This window comes from Microplitis mediator, chromosome 7, assembly GCF_029852145.1.
Source record: "Microplitis mediator isolate UGA2020A chromosome 7, iyMicMedi2.1, whole genome shotgun sequence".
NCBI lineage: Eukaryota > Metazoa > Arthropoda > Insecta > Hymenoptera > Braconidae > Microplitis > Microplitis mediator.
Window position 1 is genome coordinate 20,343,534 of NC_079975.1, and position 13,798 is coordinate 20,357,331.

Genomic DNA, 13,798 nt, shown 5'->3' on the forward strand with positions numbered 1-13,798 from the left:
AAATAGTTGATAGATCGGTTCAATAGATATGAATGTATTTTATATAAAAAGGAAATTGCTAAAAAAGGCGAAAATCATAAAAATATCAAGTATTTGGAATTTTCTTTAATTAAAAAAAAAAAAGTTTTAGAAAATATATAAATGAAAAAAAAAATTAGTTGAACGTACTTGGTGTGCGTTATTAAAGCGAAATAAGTATATCAATTGATTGTAAAACATTTACAAATTATGGAATAACTGAATTATGACATAACAAGTTGTTTGCGTTAACGCACACCAAATACGTTCAACTAATTTTTTTTTTTATTTATATATTTTCTAAAACTTTTTTTTTTTTAATTAAAGAAAATTCCAAATACTTGATATTTTTATGATTTCCGCCTTTTTTAGCAATATCCTTTTTATATTAAGTACATTCATATCTATTGAACCGATCTATCAACTATTTTATTGCAGAATGTTGTATCTTAACTTGGCATTATTTAGTGATTTCAAATATTTTTGTAGAATAGTACAGTTAATATATTATTGCAATTTGAACGTGTACTTGGCGCAATCTATTACAGCTGTGCTGTTTTTGGTGTGATTTCAAATCTTTTTGTAAAGACATTATATGTATATATATTAGGGTGCTTTTTTTTTGCGAATATATTTTTTTTTCGCTCCCATCCCGAAATTTTGTTAGAAATAGCCCCAAAAAAATTCCCTGAAAGTTTGAGCCCTTAATATTAATATTAAGTACTCGACGACAGCGTGTGAAGATTTCCCATTTAAAATACACGTAAACTTGGGTTTTTATTTTTTAAACTTTTATCGATAATGATCGTACTATCAATTTCACAGAAAAATTAATCACACGATATTTAAATTCTGTCAAAATTAATCTCTTCAACTTCAGTTAATAGGAATTAATATATATATATATGCTATGAATTCGAAAAAAAATATCCCAAGCAGCGCCTCTATGTTACTTTTTAAGTTATGAAAAGTTAAAAATAATCAATTACCCTGATAGCCACCCTAACCGTAAGTTAGGGCCAGTTTTTCAAACCGAGTTTCTTTTTATCCGGGTTTTAATTAATATTGTTAGTATATCTATATGTTAACAATTATACAGATATACCAGCAATGATAATCAAACCCGGACTAAAAATAAACCTGGTTTGAAAAACTGGCCCTTAACTACAAGCTACTGCCGTATTTTAAAGGTAACTTGAAGGAAAGTGTTGGAGAGCAAGCAGGTTACCTTTAAGTTGACAGTAAATTGTCTGTTAAGTTAAATTCAATTTGACTACATGTATGACTGTCAGACAATGACGCTAAGTTGATTGAAAATTTCACTTCAAATTGACGTCAAGTTTTTCTGTCAAGTTACATTCAAGCTACTGCCGTATTCTGAAACCAACTTAAAGGAAAGTATTATCCAGCCAAGGTTTGCCAGAAACTTTCTCGTTAAGTTAGCCGAAAGTGTTGCTCTGCAGACCTTACTGAATAAGGTATGGCTATCAGGGTATATAATAAAAAACCCAGTAAGTAACTGGTTAAATAACTATATGCCTAGTAATTATGTACAAATTGCAGCTAAATTCGTCTTGAGCGCTGGAAGCCGCCAGCTTTTCAATCCAAGATTCTTAATCTGTGACTTAATTATTGCTAGTATACTTGGATATTTTCATATAGATGTACGAGCAATAATAGTCTAATCATATATTAATCAAATTTCGTATTGAGAAACTACCTTTATGTATACGTGATTATATGTATAGACAGAGTCACTGATTTTACATTTCGGGTAAGTTTTTCAAACCGAGTTTATTATTAATCCGGGTTTGAATTATTATTACTGGTATGTCTATATATTATTAATACCAGCACTTTAATTTTAACTCGGATTAAAACGAACCTAGTTTGAAAAACTGGTCCTTAATAAAATCTGCTTAACATTTGTGTATACTCAAATGCTAAGAACTTAAATATTGTACATATTATAAAATATATATTGATGAAAATATACACAATTTATTGTGTATACTCATGTGCTAAGAATCTAAAATATTCATACATACTAAAATATATATTGATGAAAGTATACACAATTCATCAAAAATTAGAGTTTATAAAATTTATTAAAATTATCAAAAACGGCGCAAGCAAAAATTTAGAAATTTAAAAATGAAAACTCAAATATTAAACTCAAAGATTTCTCATGGAATTGGTAGAGAATGATAAAATATTAATAATGAAATAGGTAAATAACAGATATAATTTATATTTATCTATTAATTAATCAATTTAAATATGAGAGAGGTTAAACAGGCATATGACACCGGTATAGAGACACGGTCGACTCGCGCCGCCATGTTCACACATATGTATGTATATGTGTTTGAACGTGTACTTGGCGCGAGACACGACCGTGTCTCCGGATAAAATTCACTTTTTTCCAGTGAATTATTTGATCACTGGGAAAAACTGTGAAAATGTAACTATTTCAAGTTTATAGAAAGTACAGTAGTACATTGCCTTAAAATTTTACCTGGTAATGACACCTAGAATTTCAAACAATAATTTTAAAAGAATAGTTGGAAACTCTTTGTTGAAATAAGTGCTCAATTTAGATATGAGAAATTCTCCGAATTATGTCTCATTACTCTTGCCATATAAATTGATAATAAAATACGTCTGCTGATCCCTATCGTAATTCAACAAGGAAATAAATGTAAGCTTCTTATTTGTACTTCCGAAATTATCCATAGTAGCAACAAAGAACTGAAAGAAAAAGTGCAAACAATAAATTGTTTAGTCCCACGTGTTCAAAATTCTCCCATAAATATTTCAGACCACGTGATTTCCGTAATTTGGTCACTTGGATTTTATATTTTACTCATTAGTTAGCTGATGCACAACACCCGGACTGCATACAAGTAAAGTGCAATCGACAAATTTTAAAGTTATTTTTTTTACTATTTTAACAAATCAAAGATAATAAATAACGTTAAATAATTATTAATTTTTAACTATAAATTGTGTGTAACAAGTGCTGGTATACTTTTATATCCAAAAGGGTTAAAATAATAAATATTTTAATAGAAGAGTTTAAAATCATCAGTGTAAGCTCGCGTATTATCAATTATGTTTTGGCGTAATGGTATTGGGCAATGCCTGCAAAACCAGACGATTGCATCAATGAAGTATTCATCGCTTTTGCATGAGGTTGAAAATCGTCAGGAAGCATCAGTACGACTTTTGCTGATAGCCGGAGCGCCGGTTAATTTACCAGGTCTCGAACCTCATGACACCCCACTGCACTTGGCAGTCAGCTCAGGCTACTTTAGAATAACGAAAACGCTGTTAAAATATAATGCTGACGTTTTCATTTGCAATCAACAAAATGTTTGCCCACTTGAAATTGCGATAAGAATGCAGAATCAGAAAATAGTTAAGTTGTTTCTTGATCATGTGCGGAGTTTCAAGTGTTTGACAAGCGTCAATTTCGTCAAATTAATCATCAGCGTTATGTGGCAAAAGGATGTTGAAGATGGTCTTATCTCTTGGCTGACTAAGCCCCCACCGCAGGTGATCATTAAAGACTGTCCGGGCATAGTAAAAGTACTGCATGGTGCGGTCTTTAACAACTATCCTAAAATGATCCAAGTACTGTTAGACAATGGGGTTAACATAAACGGAGTCGATGAGTCAAAGACTTATTATGACCAAAAAACGGCATTAGCTATTGCGTGCAGGGACATTACGACCCATCCGTTAGTTGAATATTTGCTAGAAAAAGGAGCTAAGGTGAATGTTGAAGGTGTAATCGACACTGCATTACACTCAGCTTGTATGTCCGGGAATTTGTATGTCGTCAAATTAATTGTCAACAGTGGCGCTGATCTATATGTGGAAAACAGTGAAGGTCTTAGCCCAATTTCTCTGGCTATAAAACGTAAACAAAATTGGATTACGGCATTTTTGTTGAAAATGGGAAAGTACAATATTTCTCATGGTGATTTAGAAAGTGCTATTTTCATGGCTGTTAACGTGGGCGACGTCGAATTCATCGAAGAAATTTTTGGGCGATTGAAAAAATTGAGTTTCCAAGAACGATTACAATATGGAATAAATGCTGAGGTTTTGAAGAAGATATTTTGTGGTGATACTTACTACCATTCGGGTAGATATACTGACAAATGTATTGAATCAATGGTCAAAAATGGATTTGATATAAATTTGGAAAATGCATCTGGAATAACCCCGCTATTTTCGGCTATGATGATTGGTTATGATGGAGTAGTTACTAAGCTGCTTCAATATGGTGCCGATGTTAATCATAAGTGTAATTTCGGCAGGACACCGTTTAATTACTTCCAGCAAGCGATTAAATCCCGGAAAAGATTTAGACAAATTTCTATCAACCATGAACCTTATAAAGTGCGCCCAAAACGTGATCAGAAAGTTGTTGACATTTTTACCCAACATGTTATCAAGATGAAGATGTTGGGGCTTGAGGTGGACCAAGTCGATTACGACAATGCTATTGAACTTGGTAACGAACCGTTGGTCAAAAGGCAAAGATACGAAAAAGAAGTTGAAAATTTGAAAAAAACTGTTATTTGTGATGACGTTACTTTTTATGATATCGCGTCAGCTAACTTGAACAAAATGATAAGGTTTTTGGATAATGATGTCATTTATAAAACCCTCAAGACTGGAAAATACAAACATAAATTCCGACTCTTTGGGAGTATTATAAGTAATTCTTATCACCGAGGACTATACAGAAAATCACTTTTGGATCAAGCGTGTGATCTTGGAATTTTGGATCATATTTTTGAACTTCCTTATGATTGTGTGAGAAAAATAATTGAATATTTAACCAACATTGATTTAGTAATTCTGATCTATAAGCATCAATGGCATGAAAACGATAAGATTTTAAATAAAAAGAGAACTAACGATTGTACTGAATATAATAAATTTTTTCATTGTAACAAAAAAATGAAAGTATAATTTTACTTTCGATAAAACGATTTATGATTGCATCGTAATAATAAATAATTTATTCATGCATTTATTTACTTATTACTTTACTTATTATACCTATTCATTTAAAGACTGAATTATTTTGTTACAAGTTTACGCTTAATTATTATTATTATTTTTGTATTTTTAAAAAGTGTTTGAAGTTAATGCAAATTAACTGATTAATGAAAAGTTAATGCTAAAAAATGAAGTCAAGATTGTCGAGATTGAGAACAAAGACGGAGTACGTCCGTATTTATACGAGCAATTAAGACTGGAAATAATCGAATTGCAAAGATTCTTCTGCCATATTACTCTCTCAGTGGTCCTTATCCTCTGAATTATATTCTAGGTACAGTTATGCTAGAAAAAAATCTTGAGCTGCTAAAATATTTATTAATGCATTATGAGCTTGAGATAAATACTTCAACAAAGACGAGATCTTATTTTTCTGTGCTTCGCCCGCATGAAAAAACTTTATATGTGAAAACATATATGATAGAATATATGAATATTATAATGTGATATATTGTACAATATATAAAATAATATTTATATTTTTGCCGTATTAATATATGATAATATATTGAAAAAAAATATATTGCTAGAATATATTATCAATATATTTATCAATATATGACTTTTTATGTATGTTTTACATATATATTTTAATATATCGTTTTTATATTGATATATTATATTGAAAGTAGTATATTAATTAATATATAGTATTTTTTATATTTTTTATATATGTTTTCCAATATATTGCAAAATATATGGTTTCCAATATATTGTAAAATATATGGCACTTTTTGTACTTTTCTTAGGTTATTGCCAGTAAATATAAGGTCAATGAAAAGAAGGAGAAAAAATAATAAATTTGACTTTTTTTTTTGGAATTGTGTAGAAATTGAAAAAGTATAGTGAAAAAATAAAATTTTCAATATATTGCGAAAAATATAAGTTTTAATATATTGGAAAAATATAATTCCAATATACCGCGAACCATATATTTAATCATATAAATTCTTTCATATATAATCAATTATATAGAGACCATAAAGCTAACTGTGCTATTAGGGTATGTGGAAAAATTAGCGACAATTATTATTTATTTTATTACTTTATTGTAATAAAAAAAAAACTAATTTTGTACAATTATAAAAATTAACGTGTATGGAAAAATAGGAGATTATTAATAGAATAAATCGACTTAAATTAAACTGAACCAAAAGCTTGTTCAGTAGCAGCCCATTGGTCCCAGCGGTCCCACGTATTGTTAACGGAAACAAGACCAATAGCGTCGTCTTTAAACAAAACATTTCTGCGGCCACCCCATGAGCCGAAAAGTTGCAGAAGATCGGGCCGTTTTGAGTACAAAGTAGCGGCAGTCAAAACCCCGTGCGTCAATTCGTCGATAACGTTGTCGGATTTTCCCGCGTGGGTGACGATAACTCTCGGGGGCTCGTACCCGAAATTACAATCCTCGTAATTTTCAATTGAAGAGACCCCGCCGTTGGGGCAGAGTAACTTGAGATCGGATATTTTAATATCTGAGTTGGTATCATTCTCTGAAAATTTGAATTAATTAATTGATTAGCTGATTACGGGAGGAATAAAAAAGTAAACTCACTTATTTGCTGTAAAGTCGTGTAAGGAACGAAGGCGACGTCACCTTTACCGCTGGTTAAACATCTAGGGAGAAAAATAATTAAGATATTAATGAACTCTTTAAGGATAAGAGAATGATAAATTACCTGATGGCTCCTCTTCCGCCGCTGAAAGCTTCTGCTTGGCTGTTCTCACATCTCGTTGCTTCTTTAGTTTGATCGTCTTGGGATGCTGAGTCTCCGACGCACTGTTGACACAGAGGCGAGGTCTTGGAGGCACCTGGTGCGCAAGATCCGGAGAAAAAGTCCGCGATTCCTTCCTCAGATGTTATTAGATTTGATTTTTTTAATGCTTGGACTGGAGCCAACCAACCGGCGAAATCGTGCTTGTAAAATGTGTGACATGATTTTTTATCTTTCAAGTCCGCTTTATTTAAAATATAAATATATGATTATTATTATTATTTATTTATTTATTTATTTATTAATTAAACAATTACTACACTGTAAAGAGAGCAGTGTTAAAATGAAATAACGCTGGTGTAGGCGGTGTTAAAATACCGGTGTTAAATCGGTGTAGAAAAAATTTCTACATATAGAAATTAAAAAAAAAAATGTATTATAAATAAAAAAATATAAAAATTTAATGACTCTGAAGTTAACAGACAGTCAAAAATTTTTGGATTTTTTTTTCCAACAAATCAATTGCAAAAAAAAAAAAAAACTAAAAATATGCACTTGTAGAAAATTAAAAAAACTATAGGTGCAATTTTTTGGAATATTTTTTTTTTATACTTTATCGTTGCAACAAAAATCCAAAAATTATTAAACGTCGGCTAACTTCAGTATCATAAAAATTTAATGAATATTATCTGGAAATTTCAATTTTGCTACGTACTTATTTAAATAATTATTTATGTTATACGTAAGTTATTTAAAAATTCCACACTTTTATCCCCACCATTTTAATCACCAGTAATTTAATTAATTAATAAAAATACTGTCTAACTTTCGTGATGATCGTGAGTGAGTAAAAATATTCACAAAGTTAAATATTTTTAACACCAGTAGATACCCTCGCAGATTTGAATCACGGTGGAAACACCGTGGAAGTGTAAACACCGTGGATCCACCGTGGTTACACGGTGGGTTTGTTCCATTTCACCACCGGGTATACACAGTGTATCCACTGTGATTACGCGGTGTATATACCGTGATTCCACGGTGGCTTGACCACTGTGTATACACGGTGTTTCCACTGTGATTACGCGGTGTATCCACCGTGATTCCACGGTGGCTTTGTGCTATTTCACCACCGAGGTTCTACGGTGTATCCACCGCGTAATCACAGTGGAAACACCGCGTAATCGCAGTGGTAAAATGGAACAAACCCACCGTGTTTCCACCGTGATTCAAATCTGCGAGGGTAATATTTAACACCACAAATTTTAACACCTACACCGTCTGGACGATTACCTGACAATTGATCCGTGGACAATTGATCCTAACGACAATTAGTCCGAGCGATAATTCATCCGCCGATAATTGATCCATGCGACATTTCGTACTTTAGTTAATAATATTAATAAATTTTCTCTTTTATATTACATATATTTTTTTTTCTCTTCACTAATTTTGTGTGTGTGTAATTTTAAAAATATACTCACACAAAAAAAAATAATTTCTTAATAAAACAAATTTTTTTTTAATAAATATAAAATTGTCGCTAGGATCAATTGTCTACGGATCAATTGTCTTCGAATAAATGGTCGTGCCACCGTCTGGACTTACCTCAGTTTTTTTTTACAGTGTAGAAAAATTATTTAATAAAAAATTTTTTAGGTGAATTAAATGAATAATTAAAATAAATACCGAGTTTATTAATTGGACTATCCTTCATAATAACAGCAACTGCTGGACGTTCACTGAACTTTGTTGAACCAATAGTATAATTTTCAGCAATTATGGGCTTTACGTTGAATTCCTCGATGGCTTTTTTAACAGACCCCCCACTAATAACAACTAAATCAACCCCTTCGTTTCTTAAAGTTGTCAAACATGCCTCTCGATCTTTTTCACGCACACAATCTAATCTAGGTCTTGCGTCTCTATAATTTGAATTAAATAATTAATTATTTTACTGCTTGCTAACGAGTTTATAAATTATTTATTAACCTCGAATGAGCAGCTTTAGCGAGTGCCTGACATTTAGCTAAGCTCTTGCCACACCACACACACCAACGGGCATCACGTTCAGGAGCACCAGAGTTTCTTTCAATTACGTCCAAATATTTGGAGTTTTCCAAGTGTTCCTCGGGTTGAACTTTTTTAATGCTCACAGGAATCGTTTTTTCATCAAGTAATAATAAATCTTTCCACCAAGCGGCTTTTTCATTTTCACCTAGTGCTCCCAATTGCTCGATTTCCTTAAAAAAAAGAATTATTTTAATATTCATTTCATTAGCAATTAAAGGGAGGCTACGAATTATTTTTTTATTTAATTTGCTATTTATAGCGAAACTATAGATCTTAGAAAAAAATTTTTTAGACAAAAATTGTAGGAAATTTAATTTGCTACAAAAAAGATATAAATAGTTATCAACGTATCTCTGATAGTTTTTGAGTTATGGGGAAAATATATAAAAAGTAAATTAATTTAAAAAAAAATTAAATTTGTTCTTTTACTTTAAGTTGCAATTACGTCGTAATAATTAGACTTATGAAAAAAAGTAATGATACCTTTTTTGTAGAAAATTCAAAAAGCTACAAAATTGCTCTCATATATTTTTGTCATATCTCAAATAGTTTAGCCAAAAATTAAATTTTTTACAATAATTTTAATGTAAATTTGAAATACAAAAAAGTTATAATTAAATTTACTTGACTTTGAGTTACAATTACGTCATAATAATCAGACTTACGAAAAAAAATAATGAGACCTTATTTGTAGAAAATTCAATTATCTACAAAATCATTTCTATACATTTTTGTCAGATCTCTATTAGTTTAGCCAGAATTTGAATTTTCTTAACCAAACTCATAACAATAAATTTAAAAAATTACAAAAAAAAATCTACTTAATGTTACTACGAGTAATTAATAAAAAAAAATTTTATATTTAACAATTACGTAAAAAAAATTAATTATCAAAAGTCAAAAAACTAAAAGACTAAAATTTTTCCCCATTTCGCAAAATAAATTATTCAATTGTAATAAAAATACCTTTTGTACCGCAGGGATATCATGTACTTGTCCATTAGTCATGTAACCCTGCCATGGACGTGCAGCCCAAGTGCACGGCTTAGTGTCCTTATCAATCGGTACTTTAGTGCCATCAGGACAGAAATAAGCAAAATCACTCGGGTTCTCATTAGTCGGCACTGCTGGGGTTTTACCAACAGGTAAACCAAAGAAACGTTTTACATAAATAACTTTTGTGAAGGCTACTTGACCTCCATTGTGTGCTAAGCACCGAAGTGCTCCATCGTATCCAGAAAATTTGTCAGGGTAATCGCATTTCACGGGGTCTTCACACAGCGCGCACATGTTGCTGTACTTTTCCTCTGTTCAATTTAATTAAATTCCGATAATTAGTAAAAAAAGTAAAAAGAAAATTTGTCAATGGATAAAATAAAAAAATTCCTTACTCAATTTTTTATTGATCTCTGGGTCTGGTGACCAAGTACCCACTAGACAGCCTTTATTGAACAAAGTCGACAGAGCGCGAATTTCATTTTCACGGGCTGAATACTCTGGGTCATTTATATTTGCAAGTACACCCATTGCTGTTAATTTTGTAATTGGAATTTTGTACCCAACGTTACGGCCAACTCCAGTGTGACAGGAATTTAATCCACGGAAACTTTGTACGTCAAATATTTCGAGATCTTTATGGATCACTGCCACTGCTTCGTATCTGTGCGGCTCGTCTGGTTCTTCTTTTGTGCGAATCTACATTTAATTTATTTATTAATCGATTAACTTTTTTGAAAATTTCGCGCGTCTCTCAGCGGTAATTTTACCGATTTTAGAAAAAAAATCTTTTAAGGTCTCTGTGAATTTTTTTGAGATAAAAAAATGTTTAAAATACCTGTTCGACGACATTGTAACCAGGATCATTTGCGAAATTATTTTTGGCGGCCAGATACATGTCTTCGGGATCGACCGCGACTATATCGGCTTCTTTCCTTCCGACTTTTTCCACACACTCGTACCGGTCACGGCCCGCAATGCAAGAAATAGGGATTCCCTTAGCTGCTGAGTCTTTCATCATATCCACACAATCTTTCCAATAAATTTCCGGGACACACATGCTCACTTTTTTTTTAAATGAAAAAATTTTCAAATTTTAGTTGTGATTTTTTCTTAATTACATAGGGGAGGAGGGGGAAAATTCGGCCCCTAGGGGCAAAGTAGGTCCCTTTAAATTTTCAAAACTTCAAAAAATATGGGGCCAGGTGGGTCTCTCAAAATTTTCTATACGCCAATAAATTCGGACAGATAATAAGCTTATCGAAATTTCTTAAATAATGAGGGCTAAAATAGACCACCAAAACTGACTCCATGAAAAAAATTTATAAAAAAAATATATGTTAAATATAAAAAAATATAATTTTCATATAAAAAAAATATATTAAAAATACATAAAAAATATATATATAATATGTATAAAAAATATATTTTAAATAGCTAACTTTTGGCCGATTTTCGTATATATTTTATATATTTTAAATATATTAAAAATATATCTTAGAATATATAAAATATACAAAAAATATATTTTTTTTATATTTAAAAATATACAAAAATTGTATAAAAAATATATTTTTTATATAAACTTTTTATATTTCTTTTTCTATGTTGTTAATTAACTTAATAATATATTTTTTATATAATTTTTTTATATTTTTTATAGATTTAAAATATATTACTAATATATTTTTTTTATATTTTTAAATATAAGAAAAATAAATTTTTCGTATATTTTTATACATGTATTTTTTATATATTAAAAATATATAAAATACATACGAAAATCGGCCAAAAGTTAGCTATTTAAAATATATTTTTTATACATATTTTATATACATTTATATATTTTTTATGTATTTTTAAAATATTTTTTTTATATGAAAAATATATTTTCTTTATATTTTAACATATATTTTTTTTATAAATTTTTTTCATGGGGGTGTTCATTAAATATAATTTATTAAGAAAGTTAAAGACTATATAAGACTATTAATATGATTTTTTTAATTATTAAAATACAATTGTTTTATAGTTATTTGAAAATATTACACGTGTAAAGAATAAAAAATATCAAATCCGAAATTTTTTGGAGGGCCCACTTTGCCCCTAATGTTCGATATTTCACTTTTAATGGACGCAGTATAATGAAGTAAAAAAAATGAATGATATTATAATTATTTTCCTTAAGGAAAATCCAGTTGGCCCCCCTCTCCCAAAATTTTTTTTTTTTTTTTAATGATGAAAAAAAATTAATTGATTAGTTGACTTACAAACAGGTTGAGAACCATCAGCGTGTATTCCGAGGAAAAATCCCGAAAGGGCAAGAAAACCAATGCCCAATTTCCCCATGGTTAATTTTTTAAATTGATAGTAAACACTAAATATTATTAGCACTGAATACGAGTATCAGTTCGCGTAAAAATCTTACCGGGATCTTTTCTGCGTTGGTAGATCATCGGTCTTTTTATATGCACGACGAGCACTGAAAGCTGGGAGTGGGAGACAAAACAAAGATTAAGATTTTTTTTTTCTCATTATCCCCACACGTATCATTTATAAATTTATGTTGTTGTACTTGTTACTTATTCACAATAAGTTATATATATATATATATAGAAAAAAATAATTATAATAACAAATCTTCAATTAATAAATTAATTAATAATTTATACTAAAGTTAACAAAGTAAATGATTAAAAAATAAAAATGTATGAAGTATACATAGTTTTTTTTTTATATATTTTGAATACTAGCAAATAAAACAAGAAATTAATAATAATTACAGTAAAAAGTCTTTACTTAATCAGTCAACTGATAATATATAGAATTAAATCCGTGAAAAATGAATCCACACACGCCCATATGTGCATCATATATATCCATCATATACCCATAAACTCCCATATATACTTCGTATGTGATCCATGTATGCTTTATACATGGATCGTATATGAGAAACATGTGAAATGTGTTTATATATCGTCATATATGTTCATATATGTACCATATATAGTCATATATGATCATATACAGAGTATACATGGCCATATATGGTCAAACTGAATCATCTATGAGTATATGATGCATATATGGGTAAATATGGGGTATATGGGCATATATGAAGTATATGGAATACAGTAGGTTTGCATATGGACATATGTACTATATATAGTCATATATGATGCTTATATGAATTATATGGATATATATGGAATATATGGGCATAATGAAGTATATGGACATATCTGAAGTACAGTAAATTCGCATATGGACATATATGTAACATAGATAGTCATATATGATGATTATATGAATTATATGGATATATGGAGTATATGGACATATAAGGAGTACAGTGGATTCGCATATGGACATAATGAACCATATAAAAGTGTATTTAGTCACATACGGAGCATATACGATTCACATATGTTTTCCTTTCCATGGAATATATGGGTATATATGACGTATTTGGACATATATGGATCATATGGAAATATATGGAGTATATGGGCATAATGAAGTATATGGTCATATATGGAGTACAGTAAATTCGCATATGGACATATATGTACCATATAAAGTCATATATGATGATTATATGAATTATATGGATATATATGGAGTATATGGACATATAAGGAGTACAGTGGATTCGCATATGGACATAATGAACCATATAAAAATGTATTTAGTCACATACGGAGCATATACGATCCACATATGTTTTCCTTTCCATATATGATTAATTTTTATAAGTACACCATATATAGGCAAATATAATTTATTTTGCTCGGGAAAATATTGAAGTAAATAAAAAAAAAAAAAAAAAAATTAACGTAAAAATTGTACCGATGATTTCTCGAAACTTAAGTATAAGAATAATAAGAGGAAAATCCGTTGTTTAAATTTGAATA

General features: G+C 29.9%; 1 protein-coding gene across 1 annotated transcript; it reads right to left on the reverse strand.

Moving 5' to 3' along the window:
• Window positions 1–6,123: 6,123 nt before the first annotated feature.
• LOC130671534 (transferrin) lies at window positions 6,124–12,327 on the reverse strand. The gene is made up of 9 exons (XM_057475481.1): window positions 12,152–12,327; window positions 10,720–10,946; window positions 10,277–10,580; window positions 9,852–10,192; window positions 8,805–9,055; window positions 8,502–8,737; window positions 6,777–7,056; window positions 6,653–6,714; window positions 6,124–6,590 (listed from the first exon to the last, which is right to left on the reverse strand). Exons 1-9 carry the CDS (start codon window positions 12,228–12,230, stop codon window positions 6,238–6,240), a joined length of 2,133 nt encoding a protein of 710 aa, XP_057331464.1. The 5' UTR covers window positions 12,231–12,327; the 3' UTR covers window positions 6,124–6,237.
• Window positions 12,328–13,798: the final 1,471 nt, after the last annotated feature.

What these genes read in the sequence shown, in the direction of transcription:
- LOC130671534 (XM_057475481.1), bottom strand. Translation starts at nt 12,230, where the DNA reads ATGGGGAAATTGGGCATTGGTTTTCTTGCCCTTTCGGGATTTTTCCTC. An exon ending in AGAGATCAATAAAAAATTGA is followed by an intron (nt 10,193 to 10,276) that starts GTAAGGAATTTT and finishes TAAATTGAACAG; the next exon opens with AGGAAAAGTACAGCAACATG. An exon ending in TAGTCCAATTAATAAACTCG is followed by an intron (nt 7,057 to 8,501) that starts GTATTTATTTTA and finishes TTTTAAATAAAG; the next exon opens with CGGACTTGAAAGATAAAAAA.